Source organism: Miscanthus floridulus, chromosome 10, assembly GCF_019320115.1.
Source record: "Miscanthus floridulus cultivar M001 chromosome 10, ASM1932011v1, whole genome shotgun sequence".
NCBI lineage: Eukaryota > Viridiplantae > Streptophyta > Magnoliopsida > Poales > Poaceae > Miscanthus > Miscanthus floridulus.
This window is the reverse complement of record NC_089589.1, coordinates 89,164,274-89,183,977: the sequence shown is the minus strand read 5'-3', so window position 1 is coordinate 89,183,977 and position 19,704 is coordinate 89,164,274. Positions and strand designations below refer to the sequence as shown.

Sequence of the window (19,704 nt, the reverse complement as noted above, 5' to 3'; positions counted from 1 at the left end):
TCACGAGGAGCTGCCATGTGTCCAGGCTGGCCCAGCCTAGACCGGCCCAACCCAGCCCGTATCCAGCCCTAGCCCGACCCGCCAGAGCCCGGTCTCGGCCTGGTCAAAGTTGACCGTTGACCGTTGACCAGTCAACGGACCCACCTGTCAGTGACTCACTCCGTCCCAGCCAATCGGGTGCTGCCACGTGTCACTGCCTGGAATTTCTAATTCTTTTTCTTTTTTAGAAATTCATTTAATCTTTGAAAATTCATAACTAATTCGTTTTAACTCAGAAAAATACCAAACCAGTGTTCAAATCTTTCTAAAAATGAGCTCTATGTCATAGGCTTGTGTTTGAGTGCCTTTGGATCTTTCAAATCTCTGTTGCTCCTTTGTGCACCTTTATAGGAGTCGCTCACGCGACCATATGTTACGTTTAACAGAGCCGGAGGACCTGCCGACTAAGGAGTACGACCCCGACTACAGCGAGGACTTGGGAGACGACCTGCCCGGTGCCACGCCCCACCCAATCTCGTAGATCCTATTACGCATGCTATAACTAGAATTGCTAGCGCTTTATCTTTTATGCAATAATATGATGTTAGGTTGCATGGTAGTTTTACTTGAGCCTTATACCTTGTTGCAACCTTACTCCTGCACACCCACTGATAGGCTAGATGCTCACTTGTTACATACTTACTGCTTTACTCTTACTCGCATTATATCTGTGATGTGATGCTGGTGAGGGAGAGACGTATGTGCGTAAGGCACGAGGTGCCGTAAAAATTGGTAAAACTAGATAATGAACATGGGGAGATCTTGGCGTGTGTTTTGGGTGTGTGGTGAGGGTTGAGTCGATCGGACAGGATCTTACGACGAGTCTTTGGGGCAAGTCTTGCTGAAGGGGTGCGACCTGGGCATCCCTTGCGAGAGTTACCTGTGGCGGGTATATGTGAGAGGTGGACCAGGGTGTTGGTTATCCCTGGTGAGGTGCTGTCGTGGCACGGGGAGTTGGTGATCCCCTTTTGAGAAGATATCCTGTCCGGTCCCCCTAAGGACTGGTATGTCTTGAGAACCGGAACCATGGGACCTTCGTGCACACCACTCGCTCCCGATGGGCGGGGGACGATTACCCGACTGACTAGGGCGGTACCACTACTACTAGGTTGGAAGGTGATAGTGTAGGGAGGTACGGGCATGGGGACCCACACCCTCCTAAGACAGCGTAGTGACCTTGGGGGCTCGGTACTACGTCTCACAGTCTCAGCGTTTTGGTGGACTCCGGGGTGGCCCAGGGCTGAGTGGTAGGGTGGTACTGTACCGGTTGGGAGGCGAGCCGGATCATCGAGGATGGCGATCTTGTGGATTACCAGGTGTACACGCTCTGCAGAGTTGATCGATCTATACGTATAGCCGCGTCCGCGGATATGGACATTCCCGTGACCTACGCTTTACTTGATTAGAGAGAGGAGTCCTTCTCTACCTTTCCATCGGGTTTCGTGTTGGATTCCGGCTTTGGCCGTTGAGGCGAGATCTGAGCGGGAGTCGATCTCGTCGCCTAGAGAGAGAGAGTGAGATGAGATGAGATGTGTGTGATGGGTGGGGAGAACGTGTGAATAAGATGGGTTTCAAAAAAACCTGATGAACATATTATTATTAAAATATTAACTACTTGCATAGGAAACCCACAGCCTAAATAGGTCTCTTTCTACTTCCCCCAATGCATTCCACTCTCCACAAAGCAATGCAAGTATAGGGTGGATGATGCGTGGCCAGTACCAAGTGTACTGATAGATTTTTGGCTGGTTCCGAGCCCGAGTACGACTACGAGGGCGATGACAGGGAGGACTAGAGGGTCTGTTCTGCGCTCGAGCTGGTTCTAGGAGATCGTTTTCCGCTACTATCCTCGTCTGAGGCTGTTCAGGATGCTATGTGTGAGTGTGTTCCGCCCTGCGTGGCGAAGAGAATAATTTATGTAAAACTCTTTATTGTACTCTGATAATCGTGTATGACTTGGTGTATCACTGAGATTTGGGTAAATTGATGGATCGTTTCGTCATTTTACACTTCGTTTCTGCTGATTTTCCTTCGTGGAAATCAAGGACGTTTCAGAGAGGCTTGTCGGAAGGCACACCGAAGACCCTCCTACGCGTGTGGAAGGACCGAGGCCATCCACGGAGTTACCCGATCGAGAGCTTGGCTCTTGCGAGGGGTTCCAACGAGGGCCAGGGAAAACTTGCACGCTTCTCGATACCTCAGTAAAAATACCGGAGTCGTCGACGGGAGTTTGCATCTCTACCTCATCTTTACCTTCCGCATTTATATTGCTACCTTGGTTGTTGTGTGCTTTACTTTTCTAGCTTAGTTAATAGGCTAGTTGATAGGATTAGAACCGATGTTGCATAACTTCTTTTACGGTAGAGATAGCAACACATTAGCAAAATCATAGTTGCACATTTAGATAGTTTATCTTATTACATAGGTTTTGCTAAGGTTGAAATTTGAGACCATAATTAGAAGTAGAATTTTAAGTTGGCTAATTGGTCCACCCTCTTGGACATCACGGTTCTGTCAACGTTAATTACATTGTGGACATGCATCATTCGTGCGTGTCCACAGGCGGGTACATAGTATATACCGGCACTATACAAAAGAAGTGCATGGATGTTGGCAGCATATACGCGTACATTGGCCAGAATATCATCAAATGCATGCAGGATGGACCCGTGTAGGTCCAGTCGAAATGATTGGATGGAATGGATGCAATACTGCATGCAAGAAGACTCCCTCCACGAGCCGCTGTGCCCGCCGGGCGTCCCATACATATATGCCCTCCTGATATAATGAAAGCTCACATCATCGGTGCATATATTGGTGTGAGAGGCAGAGAGGATCACATTCAGAATTAGATCAAAGTCGGAATTGAGTGCATTTGATGTTTTACACCGCATCAAACAGCAGGAATAGCTCAATAGTGGTGCAAAGAAAATCGAATTACACAATGCTGATAAATTCGAAATTCAAGGTTTATTAGTAATTCTCTCTCTCTCTCTCTCTCTCTCTCTCTCTCTCTCTCTCTCTCTCACACACACACACACACACACACACACACACACACACACACGCACACACATATATATATATATATATATATATATATATATATATATATATATATATATATATATATATATATATATATATATATAGGGAGAGGCTACTCAGTAGCCGGCTACAAAATAAGTTATTTTGTAGCCACCTTCATTTACGATAATTTTATATACTAATTTACAATAATGGCAATACATATTTATGATAGTTGGGTTACTATAAATCTATAACACATGGGGATATTTACCATAATGTTATACTAAATCACTTAGTAAATTAACATAGTAATTATCGTAACTCAAAGTGGCTACATAATAAGTTATTTTATAGCCAGCTACAGGGTAGTAATTCTATATATATATATATATATATATATATACTATGTTAATTTATGAAATAATAGTACCTCCTTACTAAGTGGTTTATTATAATGTTATGGTAAATATCTTCCTATGTTATAGTAACCCAACTATCGTAAATATATATTAACCTTATTGTAAATTAGTATATAAAATTATAGTAAATGGAGGTGGCTAAAAAATAACTTATTTTTGTAGCTGGCTACTAAATATACTCTCTCAATATATACATATACATATATATATATATATATATATATATATATATATATATATATATATATATATATATATATATATATATATATATATATATATATATATATATATCACTCCCACAGCACACGTGGCTACAATAGGCCCTATACGTGGCGGTTTTGGATAGATCGATACATATATATACTCCTGTATGGAGTATATACTAGTGCTAGCTGCGCGACAAGTCTTGAGAGAACGAAAATGCATAGAAATTGCATTGAGAGAATGGAGTAGTTGTTGCGGTTGTTATATGGAGTGATATATGACGTTCCGATGGATTGATGTGTGCGAGTTGTTGGTACTGGGGCATGCATCGACGGTCCTATTGGCCTCATCATGTCATATCGTTCTCGGAGTACTAAATAGCTAAAAATATTTCACTACGTAAAAAATGATTTTTAGCAACGGTTCGATTTTTTTAGGGGCGGCTGGTGATGTAGCCGCCCCTACAGTGGCGTGCTCGGGTGCCCAGACACCAGCCGCCCCTACAAATGGAACAGCAGAGGCGGCTGGTGTTACGAGCCGCCCCTACAAATGTGATCTGATTTGTAGGGGCGGCTCAATCACCAGCCGCCCCTGGAAATGCTATTTGTAGGGACGGCTGGTTATTGAGCCGCCCCTACAAATGGCCCTATATTTATAGCACCGATTTGTAGGGGCGGCTCAATCACCAGCCGCCCCTACAAATGCTCCTCATATAAAACAGATGCAGCACCTTCTTCCTCCTCGGGTCACTCACTCCAACCCGAGAAAGAAAGGTGGGGAGGCCTTGGGCACCTCTCAAAAATTGCTCTATTAAGGGGGGAAGGTTTTGGTCTCAAATCCTTTGGTGGAGATGTTGTAGAAGGTAAGAAAATGATATTCCATACTTTTTTTGAAGTTTTAATGGTTGGTTAGTGAGTAATTAGAGTTTTGTTTTTCTCTCTCTTCTATGGTGCTTGAGCTATTTATGAAGCAAATTAGACCCAACTTTTGAATGTACTAGGGAAAATTAGGGAGGGGAACAAGATTATACCCTTATTTGGTCCATATTTCTTGATTTTGTTGAACAATTAGTTAGTTTTATGGATGTTTCATGTGCATGTGGATCTAGATCTAGGGTTTGGTTTTTTTATTAATTTCGTTTTTGTAAATTTATGTTTGATGAAATTGGACTAGGGTTTGTATGAAAGATATTGGGTAAAGTATAATTGTTGCTAATTGTTGTCTTTGAAATTATTTATTGTAATCAATAAATATGTATTTTAACTATTTATGGATAAACGGGCCGTTAATTAATTTTCTTTTACCATGGTGTGTTTGTACGCTTCATGTAATTATATTAGATTTATATTCATATATCTAAAGTATATACAATTATTCTCAAGTAATTATTAATTTGTTTCATTTTTATATATATCTAAATAAGTACTCCTTTAATGTTTGTTTTGTTGTTGTTGTAAAAGATGGAGTACATGAACTCTTGGATGTATGGTTCGTTAAGGTTCAAGGCAGGTTTCCGTGAAGAGGTGAATAAATTTATTGAAGCCGTAAAGAAGCATGCAACGATATTGAAAGAGAATAAGGATACAATTATTTGCCCATGTAAAGATTGCAAGAACCGTATGGCATGGACAGATGTGACTATCATCAGATCACATTTGATTATGCGAGGATTTGTTGAGGACTACATAGTGTAGATTCATCATAGTGAAACGGTTATTGTTAACGATGAGGATGAGGAGGAATACGACGACGAAATCATAGAATCCCTGTCCCAATATTCAGCAGAGCTTGATGCACGAATGGATTTCGAGTTTGACAATGAACAAGGTGGTGATGCTGGTGGTTGGAATGGTAACGACGAAGGTGGTGCCAATAATGATGGTGGAGCACGTGTCGGGGATGAAGATGATTTGGAGGACATGATTCGAGCCATTGGACCAGAGATTTTACTAAATAGCCCGAAAGGTCTAGAAAAATTGGAAAGGGTGACAAAAGCATCGAAGGAGATTGTGTATGGTGTTGAAAAGGGTTGTCCGATACATTGGACATTGCTACGTTTTGTGCTTGAGCTGCTCATCTTGAAGGCTAAGTACGGCTGGTCAGACTGTAGTTTCAATGATCTATTGCATCTCCTGACATGGGTGCTGCCACAACCAAACTCAGTTCCCACCAACACATACCAAGCGAAGAAGGTCATAAGTCCATTGACAATGGGGGTTGAAAAAATCCATGCATGCCCCAACCACTGTATACTTTTTCATGGCAAAACGTTCAAGTCACTAGATAAATGTCCCCGGTGTGGGGCCAGCCGGTACAAGAACAATGACCTTTACAGTGGGGACGAACCCTCCACGGGGAAAAAGAGGAATAAGAAGGGTACCAAAAAGGTGGTACAAGAATCTCAACCCCCAGAGGACACTCCATTAGGCAATGATGCAAAGCAGAAAAGAATTCCTGCCCTGGTAATGTGGTACCTGCCAGTGACCGACTGCTTGAGACATATCTTCCTAAACCCTAAAGAAGCCGCACTCATGACATGGTGGGATGACGAGCGCAAGGTGGATGATGATAAGATTGCACACCCGGCTGATTGTAGTCAGTGGCAAAGGTTTGATGAGACGCACAAAGAATTCAGCGATGACCCAAGGAATGTACGGTTTGGCTTGAGCACCGATGGAATGAATCCCTTCAATGAGAGGATGAGCGACCACAGCACATGGCCAGTGATCTTGACCATATACAACATCCCAACATGGCTGTGTCAAAAGAGAAAGTACCTTCTCCTCACTATTCTTATTTCTGGCCCTAAACAACCAGGCATTGATATAGACGTGTTCCTCGAGCCCTTGATGCAAGAAATGGAGAGGCTATGGAGGCATGGGGAGCAGATGTACGATGCGTTCCGAAAGGAGGACTTCATATGTAGAGCAATAATATTTGTTACTACCAATGATTACCCCGTGCCGTTTGCTTTGTCTAGACAGATCAAAGGGAAGACGGGATGCTTGGTTTGCTTGGATGGTACTATGAGGCTAATGGAAAATACACTCTGCCCGTGGCGTGCTTCAACCTAACACCAGACGAGAAGAGAGCTATATGCACTTTCTTGAGAGGGATCAAAGTCCCGACTGGGTTTTTAGCAAATGTGAAGAAGCTAGTGTCGATGAAGGACTTGTCAATAACACACTGCAAGGCTCACGATTGCCATGTGATGCTGATAGTATTTCTACCTATTGCAATCAGGGCTATAAAGCCAGAGTTCTTGAAAATGGCCATCACCCGCATGTGCTACTTCTTTTCGAAGATCTCACAGAAGACGATTGGCAAGGAAGAGCTGAGTGACCTACATGAATTTGTGGTGGAGACACAAAACCAACTGGAGATGTGTTTACCTTCTGCTTTTTTTGATATAATGCCACATCTCATGATTCACATGGTTCATCAAATACAGGCGCTTGGCCCTTGCTACTTGCATGAAATGTGGTCCTATGAGCGGTTCATGTCGGTTCTAAGTCGATACATGCATAATCGAGCATACCCAGAGGGCTCCATGATAGAGGGTTATAGTACTGAAGAAGTCGTCGAGTGTTGTCAAGAGTACTTAAAAGTACAGAAAGGGATTGGTAAATCCAATTCTCGTCACAAGGGTAGGCTGGCTGGGAAGGGCACCAGTGGTAGAAAAGTGTTCATCGACCATGATTACAAAGAGGTGAGTCGGGCGCATTACAGTGTCTTGCAGAGTACACAACTGATGCAACCGTATATTGATGAACACTTGGCTATCATTATGGCAGAGAGAAATGGCCGTTCAGATGATTGGGTCATGAAACAACACAAGCAACGACTAACTACATGGTTGAAGGACCAAAACATACCGCCTGGAGAAACCATAGACTCTATTACCATCAGTAGGTTGGCGGAGGGGCCATCGAGACAAGTGACATCTTGGAATGCTTATGACATCAATGGGTATACGTACTATACCCACGCAAAGGATAGTAAATATGTGAACCAAAACAGCGGCGTTTGAATAGAGGCTCTCGATGGATTAGGGCGAAAGATCCAATACTTCGGCATCATTGAAGAGATATGGGAACTTGACTATGGAAGGGATATAATGGTGGCCCTATTTCGATGCTGCTGGATCAAACAACACAAACTGAACAAGATCGGATTGAGAGTCCTGGACCTCGAGAATCTAGGCTACCAAGATGACCCTTGGGTGCTCGCTTCATGTGTCGCACAAGTTTTCTATATGTCTGACCCATAAAGTAACCTCCCCCTGAAGAAGAAGACAAAGCACGTGGTTGCCTCCGGGAAACAGCACATTATTGGAGTTGATGGTGTGGACGATGTTGAAGCTTACAATAACTACGATGAGATGCCGCTATTCATAGACTTTCCTAAGAAGATCAGTGTTGTGGAAAAGAACCTCCCCAAAGACATAATGCCATGGGAATGAAAAGGTGTCAAGGGAAAAGTCGTTACAGCGGGCTAGCTAGTTGTTGAACGTGGAGTGTTTGTGTAAGTGTGTGTTTGTAAGACTTCATTTATGCATGCGTGTGAGACTATATATTTATGTACGTGTGTAAGACTACATATTTTTATGTGTGTGAGACTACATTTTATGCATGTGAGACTACCCTTTGTGACATCCAGATGACTCTATTTGAACATCCACTCTATTACTACTAAAACTTTATGAAATCACTTAACAATTTATGAAATGAAGAAATGACCAAAATAAAAGTAGGAGATCTTGATGAGTTTTTCATTTGAAATCATTTACTCTTTCAAAATATTGTTTCAAGTTGAAATTGTTTGATTTTCAAAATTTGAATCGTTCAAACAAAGTCACATGACAAGATGACCAAAATAAAAGTTGTGCATGTCGATGAGTTATACAACTTTTATGTTTACAATATTTTCATTTTATTTAATTTAAAGTCATAAAATTGTAGTCAAAGTTTTAAAATTCAAATTTATAATTTTTGTTTTTTTGTTTTCTATATTGTTTTGACTACAATCGTTTATATATATATTTCTTCATATATATAATAATATAAAATATTATATTTGTGCATATACACAATTGTTTTTATATTACTTTCATTTTGGTCACAATTGTTTTATATATACACAATTGTTTTTATAATACAGAATTAACAATTTAAAAAAATAAAAATATATTTTTAGGGGCGGTTGGATCAGGAACCGCCCCAACAAATGCATTTGTAGGCTCGGCTGGATCAGGAACCGCCCCTACAAATGCATTTCTAGGGGCGGCTGGATCAAAAACCGCCCTTACAAATCATCCTGCCTATATATACGAGGGCACACGAGTGTTGTCTTCATTTGGGCGCTCTCTTCTCGTCCGACGCCGTCAGGCTGCCCCGCCGACGTCGGCCCGCGCCCCTTCCCCGCCGATGCCGGCCCGCGCCACTTCCCCTCACCCGCGCGCCCCATCTCCACCCCCGCGTGCCTGCTCCTTTCCCACACCCGCGCGCCTGCTCCTCCCCGCCCTAGGGTTTCTGGCCCCACCGCCGACGCCCGCCAGTTCCCCGGTGGTTGGCCTCCGCCGGCCGGCCGCTTCCCCTCACCCACGCGGCCCATCTCCGCCCCCGCGCGCCTGCTCCTTCCCCGCACCCGCGCGCCTGCTCCTCCCCGCCCTAGGGTTTCTGACCCCGCCGCCGCCGCCCGCCTGCTCCCCGGTAGTTGGCCCCCGTCGGCTGGCCGCTTCCCCTCACCCGCGTGCCCCATCTCCGCCCCTGCGCGCCTGCTCCTTCCCCGTACCCACGCGCCTGCTCCTCCCTGGCCTAGGGTTTCTGACCCCGCCGCCGACGCCTGCCCGCTCCTCGGTGGTTGGCCCCCATCGGCCGGCCACTTCCCCTCACCTGCGCGCCCCATCTCCGCCCCCGCGCGCCTGCTCCTCCCCGCCCTAGGGTTTCTGACACCGCCGTCGATGCCCGCCCGCTCCCCGGGGGTTGGCCCCCACCGGCTAGCCGCTTCCCCTCACCCGCGCGCCCCATCTTCGCCCCTGCGCGCCTGCTCCTTCCCCACACCCGCGCGCTTGCTCCTCCCCGCCCTAGGGTTTCTGACCCCGCCGCCGACGCTCGCCCGCTCCCCGGTGGTTGGCCCCCGTCGGCCGGCCGCCCCAGGACAGCCCGTGCGGGGAGTTTCCCCTGTGCAGGTTGCCTGCCCCAGGACCTGCTACAGCTCTGTTTCGCGCGGTGGTTGACGGTCGTCTTCAACCTATGCTCGTCGCTGGCATCTCATCTCTAGCCTCCACTAGTCCCCGCCACATCTCGATCTGCTGGAGAAGCTGAGCCCGCCGGTGACGAAGGTATGCTGCATGCTAGTTATGATGATGATATTTGCAATGTTGCGGGTGGTGGCTGTCTCCTGGACTATCCCTGATCTGTGAATTTTGACTATCCACTGGATTATCGCTGAATTATTCTAGCATACTGCTTGAGTACAGAATTATTTCTTTAATGATCTGTTCTGACTTCCTGGATTATATACTATAGTAAAACTTAATTATTTGTTTTTTATCAGCAAGTACACATGTTATTTCTTATTTGCAGTATGACATAATATGATTTGTGGTAGGTTCTTGCATTGTTCTAGCATGCTGGCTTGACTGTATTTTTTTTATGAAAACCTGTGCTACTTGCTGGACTATGATAGTAAAGTTGTATTACTTGCTAGACTATGATACTTGCTTGACTGTATTAGTTGACAGTTTTGATTTAGGTGATTGTCCTCCACACCTAGCATGTCAAAGTTCTATGTTTTGTGTTTGGTTTTGATTGGGCTCCATGGCACTTACACTGCATACTTTCAACTGTCTTGATGCTTACTACTTTTAGCACATGCCACTCTGTAACTACTACTTAACTAATACTTAAGTTGTCCTTGCTACTACTTTATACTCTTACTCTTACTACTACTTCACTACTCTTACACTACTACTCTTGCTGCTCCGCTCTGCTTGCTGCTTGCTGCTCAAAATTGAAACAGGCTTCCAATTGTAGAAGCTGTTAATGCTTATCTTGGACATGATGATGGCTATTTCAATTTTTACACGCTGAGCAAAGTGCCTAGAGTAATGGGAACTATACATGATGTTCATGCCCATTTTGATTCACACTGAGCAAAGTGCCTTAGGTCAATGATGTTAGATTTTTAGGCGCAGGAGGAGCACCCTTAGGTGCGGTAGCCGCACCTTACTTACAATTGTTGTCTGCAATTTTTGCTAGCTAATAATCAGTACACCCCCTCAGTGCATCCTCCCTATCTAATTAGCACTATTTCCTAATGGTATCTGTGTACTAATTAGTAGCTTTGATGAGAACTTGGGTTATTAATTGAGACCTAAGGCACTTTGCAATGATGTTTCTATACACTTCTTGGTAGACTTGCAGCTTCTTCCTCCAGTTGGCTGCACACTTGCATCAGCTTCTTCTCGTATTATACATACACTGTATTTGCTTTGATGCTATTGTCTGTACTCTTACTCTTACTCTTACTCGTACTACTCTCTATACTACTCTACTACTACAAAGTTAACTGGATATGTGCCTACTACTTCTCTTACTACTACATAACTACTGCCACTGCTCTATACTACTACTACTCTATACTACTTAACTGTTGCTGATACTCTATACTACTACTTAACTAATACTTAAGTTGTCCTTGCTACTACTTTATACTCTTACTCTTACTACTACTTCACTACTCTTACACTACTACTCTTGCTGCTCCGCTCTGCTTGCTGCTTGCTGCTTGCTGCTCAAAATTGAAACAGGCTTCCAATTGTAGAAGCCGGTAATGCTTATCTTGGACATGATGATGGCTATTTCGATTTTTACACGCTGAGCAAAGTGCCTAGAGTAATGGGAACTATACATGATGTTCATGCCCATTTTGATTCACACTGAGCAAAGTGCCTTAGGTCAATGATGTTAGATTTTTAGGCGTAGGAGGAGCACCCTTAGGTGCGGCAGCCGCACCTTACTTACGATTGTTGTCTATAATTTTTGCTAGCTAATAATCAGTACACCCCCTCAGTGCATCCTCCCTGTATAATTAGCACTATTTCCTAATGGTATCTGTGTACTGATTAGTAGCTTTGATGAGAACTTGGGTTATTAATTGAGACCTAAGGCACTTTGCAATGATGTTTCTATACATTCTTAATAGTATTATTTCCCATCTGTGAACTGTTGGTACTCGTTTCCTGTCATTTGCAACAGCTCATTAGCTCATTAATCCTAGCTGTTCTTTCATTGTATGCTTGCAGCCTTGCACTTGTTTGTTTAATTAGTGGGACTTCGATTCATCCAGTTTCATTTTTTTGGGAATAAATATCTGCTGAGTAGAAATAATCCTTGCATTTATATTATTCTTCTTACATTATCATTTGTATGCTTGTAGCCTTGCACTTGTTTGTTTATATTATTGTGGCCGGTGGCTACTAATCTTCTCTGTACTTGCTGTCTTCTCTGTACTCCTCTTCTACTACTACTCTCCTCTACTCCACTCTACTCCTCTCCTCTCCTAAGCAGCTGTTGCTTTTTTTGCTACTTCTACTACTTCCCTACTACTGTCTACTACTTCTGATTGTCCGATCTGCTTATCAGGTTCGGAAGATATTAAGCATATGTTTTGGAAGCAGCACCAGCTACTTCTGATTGTCCGATCTACTACTCCCCTCTCCTCTATTTGTTGCCACCTTTTCTATCCTCTATGTTTTGGAAGCAGCACCTGCTTTTTTTTGCCAAATCTCCCCTCTCCTCTCATCTCCTCTGTTTTACCGATGATGAAATCGTCCAAGTCCATACATTATATGGAATATGAGCTGATGATCAAGAACTTGTGAGGAACTTGGCATCATTAGCAGCCGCCTCTACATTACCTTCTCCTCTCTTCTCTGTTATGATGCCTTGATGCTCCAAGTTCAAGATTAGATGATGCTTGACATGTTTCTGAGGCCTCTACCACTGCTACTTCTCGTTTTTTATATATTGTTGTTTTATAGGACTACTTTGGTTTATAGACCTTTTTGATTTCTCATACCTTCTTGCGTACCTAAAGCACACTTTCTTGCATCTATTAGAACAAAGTGTGAAATAATGTCATGGACACCAGACAGTGCAGCCCGATGCCCCGAGCATGATGAGCAGCCAACCCTTGAGGAGCAAGCACTAGAGGACCAGCTTACTTAGGAACAGTTCAATAAGGAGGTACAAAATGATCTAGAAGTGATGCTTACTCAGGAGCAGTGTGAAAAGGAGGAAGGCCCCAGCGGAGAGGCTGCTGAAGGCGAAGAAGAAGAGGATGATGCTGATGATGACTTAGAAGAGGGATATGTAAGTCCCGAGGATCCTTTCCCACGTGAAGCCAGAAGGAGGCCAACGGAGGAAGATTTGGACAAGAACTTTGACCCGAACGAGGAGGTAGGGAAAAAGCCTTAGCTTGTAAATTTTGCTAAAGCTTTGGCTGTGTTACCTCTGCTAACACTTTGACCTATTGTATATACAGGTCCCTCCTGAAACTCGAAAAAGACGACGTCGATGTCCGCGACATCTCGCTGGACAAGACGGAGTAGAGGAAAGGAGAGCAGAGGCAACAGCCATAGAGACGGATCACGATGCCTCTGCTCCACAACCTGAAGACACAACCACGACTACCAAGCCTAAGAGGAAACGAGGGGATAGAAAAGGAAATCTATATCCAGATAAGGCATGCTATGTGATAACGGAGGTCGGGCCACCAGGGGAGGTCCTTGAGCCGAAGGAATTAAGAGGACGATTTCATAATGCGATCGGGGCCCTAGTAAGAGATAAATTGAACCCAGCAATCCCTAATTGGAAAGAGGTACCAGAGAACAAAAAGAATGAACTATGGGATAGGCACCTGAGGGTCAATTTTAGATTTCCGGAGGGTAAGCATGAACTGGTAAAAAATGCTTTCAGGATGATGGGAGAGGTATTTCGACGTTGGAGGTCGGAGCTCAACACGAAGTATATCCAAAAGGGGTTAACTCCCTTCAAAGAGTTCAGCAAAATAACTCCTAGTCAATGGGAGGAGCTCGTGGCTCAGAAGACTTCACCGGAGGCATTGGAGCTCAGTGCTCGTAACACCGAGCTGGCGAAGAGGAACAAACACCACCATCATCTAGGCCCCGGTGGCTACTATGCCAAGGAAGAGCAGTTTAGGAAGATGGATGAAGAGGCCACAGCTGCTGGGAATATCGATGTGATGAATCTGAAGGTACGCTCAAGGAACTGGATATATGCGAGGAGTATAGAATCATCCGGCAGTAATCTTAAGTTTAATAAGCCGGAGACCCAAGAGGCGGTATCAAGGATACTAAAATATGCTGAAGACAAGGAGAAGGGCTCCTTCAATCCTTCCAGAGAGAGGGACGAGCTTAGCCTTGGCTTGGGAAACAAGGAGTACATAGGCCGCACCAGGGGGCTAGGGAAAAGGATGACCTGGAAGCAAGGATTCGAAGAGGACAGGCACATGTACAAGAAACATGGCCGAGACTGGGAGACTAGTCTTGAGCTCCAAGTGAAGGCTCTAGTTGCGAAGGCGCTGGAGGAGCAAGGACTGTCTATGGAGCCATGGATATTAGTGACGCTGCCAGGAGAACTAGCATTAGTTGGCAGCCCTCCGAAAGTTCCTAGCAGCCAAGGTTCCACTGCAGCCACAACCCCCGTCGATCGTATATGGGAACCAACTAGTTGCACCTTGGTGTTTCTCAGCGGCCGACAGAACACTGTGATGGAGGTGGCAACGGGTGTGGCACATCCTCCCGGTGGCTTACACCACAATAATAAGATACCGCCGGACTACACTAGGGTAGAGGTGCATATCGTGAAGCCCGAGTTCATGCAGTGGAGGATAGACTACGCAACTCTCGAGGGGCTGGTGTACTCGGAGACGTTATTGGGCAGTTCATCCTCTGGCACAAATGGGACATTATATTGACTGCTTCTTCGCCGCCTCCCCCTCTCCCAAATTTTGAGCGAGTTGTTGTGGTTGGAGAGATATTTTCATCGTCTCGTGACCACCACGTACCTGAGATGCCACATTCTTCCCCGCCTCCTAGCGAGCATGTGCCTGATGAGATGCCACAACCTTCTCCAGCTCGTACCAAGCAAGTGCATGATGAGATGCCACAGTCTTCTCAACAAGCACAGCTGATACATGAACAACGAGTGCCTCCTAAAGAAGGTGATGCACAAGAAGATGAGGACGTGCCTGAATGGGAACTTCAAAAGAAGATTCCAATCAACATAAGGTCAATTTATGTTCCGGTAAAAGACGTCTCATCGGTGTCCAAGTGGTATTCACATGACCAGTTCAAGCCTGAGAACCAAGTTAAACAAGTCCCATCACGGGGTTCTGAGGAGGCCGTAACTAGCAAACTCCACCAAATTGCAAAGTAGTATCCAAATGTTGATGACATCAAATGGTCAAAGGATTGCCCGAAAACATATGAAAGAGGCAAGCCCTTTATACCAAACCGGGACATCCGGCGCCTACCACTTGGAATGAGAAGGTTCCATGATTGGTACTTGCGTGTTCTCCTAACGAGCATAGATCTCGTACAAGCATGCTTCCCCACCGGCATATTTGGAAGCCCAGCTGGGAAAATTGTCTTTGACTTCAATGACATGCACACATGCTTTCACCTGGGAGAAATGGAGATGAATCTAATTCGCACGTGGTGCTTGTAAGTCCTTGTCCTCCCAATATGATTGAATGTAATCTTTGAATTTTGTTGTAACTAACCAACACCGTGATTTATAGAATGCAAGTGCACATTGTCAAACAAATGCCAAGTCTGAAAGCCGGGTATGTAGACCCTCAAGCTATAGCCCAACCAAATTTTAATTACCCTAAACAGTGGACAGTGGATGCCAAAGAGCTAGCTGCTGCAAAGACTTTTCGGGAGAAAGAGCGCATCTGTACGGCGAAACTAAAGGAAGAGTCCCTTAAGGTTGCGGCATACATTGCTCTGGCTTTCAAAAATCTACAACAACACTCTACTATATGGCTACCATACAACTTCGAGTAAGTTCAACTATATACTTAAAGCTTTGTTCGATATATTTTATTCGATGCAAAAGAGCTTATCTAGTTCTATGATTAAATCCATGCAGCAACCACTGGATTTGTATAGCCGTCGATGTCAGGAGGAGCATGGCATGGGTCTTTGATTCAATAGATAAGGACCCGGTGACATACAAAGACTTCATATCGATTCTCAAGATGTATACATATCGACAATCCTCATTAGCTTATATGTTTGTATACATACTTGTAACGTTCACTTATGGATATTAACAAGTTGTATTTGCTAAAATAATTCGAACAGGGCATTTAGGTTCTATGTCACTCATCATCACAGAAGGCATGATCCAGCGAGGAAGGAAAAGCTGGCTATAAAAACACTATGTGCGGTAAGTGTAACTTACTTCTTCAGTACTCCGTTACATGGCTGTCAAAAGCATTACCTAACTTTTTCATATGCAAAACACACAGTGCCCCAAGCAGAGGCCTAGGAGTGTACATTGTGGATACTATATATGTTCTATGATGAGTAACAACAGTGCCTACAGGAGACACCCCTTAAGGATAAGTTTGAACCTCTTCATCAGTAGTATAAAAACTTCATACATGGTATGAAATACTAAACCAAAACTTGTTCTCTTGTAGTGGAGAGAAGAGAAAGGAATGAAAAAAGACTCATACAAGGATGACCAACTCTTAGAGCTCGTCGGCGACCTTTGCAACTTCATATTGGACCATATTGTACACGTCAAAGGCGCCTACCATGACCAAGAGTCTGAGTTAGGTAGAAATCCTCAGTACCTCGTGAGACTGAAAGGCTAGCTCTAGGAAGTTGATAACAATGTTTATGGAATTTGTATATTAAATGATGGATTGTATATATCCTTACGAATTGGACTTGTAATTGTAGTTTATATAATACTATTGTGCTTGAAGTCGCGTTCGGAACGTTGGTCGCGGGGCGTTCGGCAACGCGAACGCGGTTCGGAACGTTGGTCGCGGGGCGTTCGGCAACGCGAACGCTGGATAGAATACGCGGAAACAAACAGTTCTGGTTGAATTTGAATTGTAAATTTGAATTTTTTGGCGGGAAAATGTACTGTAGGGGCGAATCTAGATTGAACTGCCCCTACAAACAGGTATTATAGAGGCGGATGGCACTACAGCCGCCCCTACAAATCGATTTGTAGGGGCGGTTTGTAATACCAGCCGCCCCTACGAATCGATTTATAGGGGCGGCTCAATCACCAACCGCCCCTACAAATCGATTTGTAGGGGCGGCCTGAGAACCGCCCCTACAAATGCATGATTTGTAGAGACGGTTCGGTAGGGGCGGTTGGCCAAACCGCCCCTACAAAGGGTTACCAGCCACCCCTAAAAATGCTTTTTGTAGTAGTGTTTGTTGCGTTTTTTTACAAACTCTCCCACGTTCTTTTCACCCTTTTTTCTATTTTGCTTCGATTATTTATATATTATTGTTAGCTATACAAGAGATACTTATGTGTTGCATTTCTATAGTAGGGGGCGAGTTAAAGAGCATGTTATAAGTTGCAAAGTAAAAACATAGCATGGTGATCTATAGAATCAATTTTCATTTCACACCCTAAGAATTTGAGATAAGTTTATATGTGAACTTTGAAAAGTAGTGGAATGTTAAATTTTAAATCAAATAGCCTAACTTATTAACTAGATTTCAATTTCTCCAAATGAAAAGATCCAGACGGCCCGCAAAGGGAATGACATAGCATGGCCCTGTTCGATTGTCTTATAATCCTTGTTTTTTCAGTCAGAATAGTATTTTTCTCTCACAACAAATCAGTTGGAACAGTGTTTTGGCTTGTTTTCCAGCGAAGCGAACGGGGCCAATGGAGGGCAGGCATGCATGAATGTATGTATGTACGTAGAAGAAAGCTCTGGCTTGTATTTTGTACTGTAATACGGTACGAGAAAGCTAGGAGCGCCTGCGCCTGGCAACGACCACGGGGATTTTGTTCATGTAGCGTCGTCGTCGTCGTCGTCTAGTAATAAAGTGCGCGCTAGAGTCCATTGGCAAGAGCACGACTGCACGAGCGCTACATACACGACGCGTGAGAGACGCCAAAACACGCATATAGGAGTATATATATAAATAAAAAGTTGACGCGTCACTCCTCGATGGATCCATATCCATCCATCCATCGACGTACGACGGCTCACTGCCATTAACCGTCAGCCATGCACGCACGCATGCATGCACACGAGCACTAGGGCCATGCACATCGTGACATCCATATTTATATCCTCGAGCCTCCATGACAATATTATATTGGTCGATAAATTCAAGAGAAACTAGCCTATAGTACGTCTTCACATGCATTATTTACCATGTATGCAATGCATGGCATATGGTCGTTACTGGTCATCGAAGATCGTCCTGCAAGGCACGCATTAAAGCGCCCGTCCTGCTCCTGCAGTGGCGTTGGTTGCACCGGTCGGCTGTGTGATCGTGTCCGGTGTCCATGCATGCATGTGTGTACTACGTATGCATCGTGCGCGCCGAGACCACGGAACGGCGGCCTAGCTGCTAGCTAGGATAGCCTGATTTGTCTGTTTGCTGGTGCGCGCGCGCGCTTGCATGGTGATTGCAACCGAGATTGGCGATCGGGACCGGCCGGCCTATATCTCGATCGTCGTCTCTGCTCTCGATCTGGCTACCAACCATAGCTAGCGTACGTACACCGTGCATGCTAGCCTGCATGCGGGCTAGGGGACCGTGACTCCGTGACTGTACATCTGGCCATCTCTGTCTATGCATGGCTATTCCTCCGTCCCTCTAGCTCGCTATATAGATCGATTTCGCTGGGTGTGATGGCAACAGCGAACCTACCGGCCGGCGGTAGCAGCGCCGGCCGGGAGCAAAGCTGCAGTGTCTACCACCATAAGCCTCATGCCTCAGCTCGTGCGTGCATGCATGCCCATCCTGCCATCCATATGCAAACGGATGGGCTGTATAGCCTGTATTATGTCGATGAACCGTCCAATCCGACCGGCCGGTGTTATCAATATCATGCAAGCATGGGCAGGCTGTCAATTTGAAGGTGGATTGATGATTGCCTGCTTTTGTTATCATGCATACTCCCTCCGTCCCATAATAAGTGCACCTCTAGACCTTAAAATTTGGCCCAAAATAAGTGCACATCTAGATATAAGATAAACTAACTTCACTTGTATTTTTCTACTTTCTCTCTTCCTAATGTGCAATGATTATACCTTTATAAGGACATATATGTAATTTGTCACTTACCTTGTTCTCCTCACCTAAACTCTAGAAGTGCACTTATTTTGGGACGGAGGGAGTACGTGCTTCGGGTAGTATTGGTGATGGTGGTGTGTATCTTCATGACTTCATGCATGAGGCGTCTAATTAAAGTGGTCACACAAGTTATTATGTCGATAGATTCAGTGGTCAGTATGAATTTCCAATACGAGTTCTATCCTATATTACACTGCGATTATTCGTGTTTCTCTCCCTACAAATAGGGAAACCCAGGTTTAATTATTGTAGTGCTTAATTATTAGTTTCACAAATCAAATCATACTTGAGAAGATGTTACTCTCCCTCCGTCATATAATAACGCATACAAACAAGCATTTAAAAATTATACCCAAAGATTTACAAATAAAAACTAGCCTCCAACTTTGGGGGTTAGTCACTTAATTAATCAGTCTGACACTCGCATCTCTTCCATAGGTCTTAAATGCCGTTTCCTACTCAATAGACTCAAGGCCTATTTGGCACAGCCCTGGCTCCGGCAGTAGCTTCTGTGAAGGAGCTAGAGGAGCCATACTAAACATTTTAGAAGAAGAAATCATTTTTTGGTGAACAGTAGAGAGGAGCCGGAGTCGTTTTTAGGCCAAAAGCTGGAGCCACAAAAAA

The 19,704-nt window shown here is 44.4% G+C and overlaps 1 protein-coding gene across 1 annotated transcript; it reads left to right on the top strand.

Moving 5' to 3' along the window:
- The first annotated feature begins 409 nt into the window (after nucleotides 1–409).
- LOC136489006 (pistil-specific extensin-like protein) lies at nucleotides 410–9,933 on the top strand. The gene is made up of 2 exons (XM_066485762.1): nucleotides 410–494; nucleotides 9,083–9,933. Exons 1-2 carry the CDS (start codon nucleotides 410–412, stop codon nucleotides 9,931–9,933), a joined length of 936 nt encoding a protein of 311 aa, XP_066341859.1.
- The last annotated feature ends 9,771 nt before the right edge of the window (nucleotides 9,934–19,704 follow it).

Excerpts from the sequence above, each read along its gene's own strand:
- LOC136489006 (XM_066485762.1), top strand. The coding sequence starts at position 410 with ATGTTACGTTTAACAGAGCCGGAGGACCTGCCGACTAAGGAGTACGAC. Across the intron at positions 495-9,082 it reads CTTGGGAGACGACCTGCCCG|GCTGCCCCGCCGACGTCGGC; the intron begins GTGCCACGCCCC and ends CGACGCCGTCAG.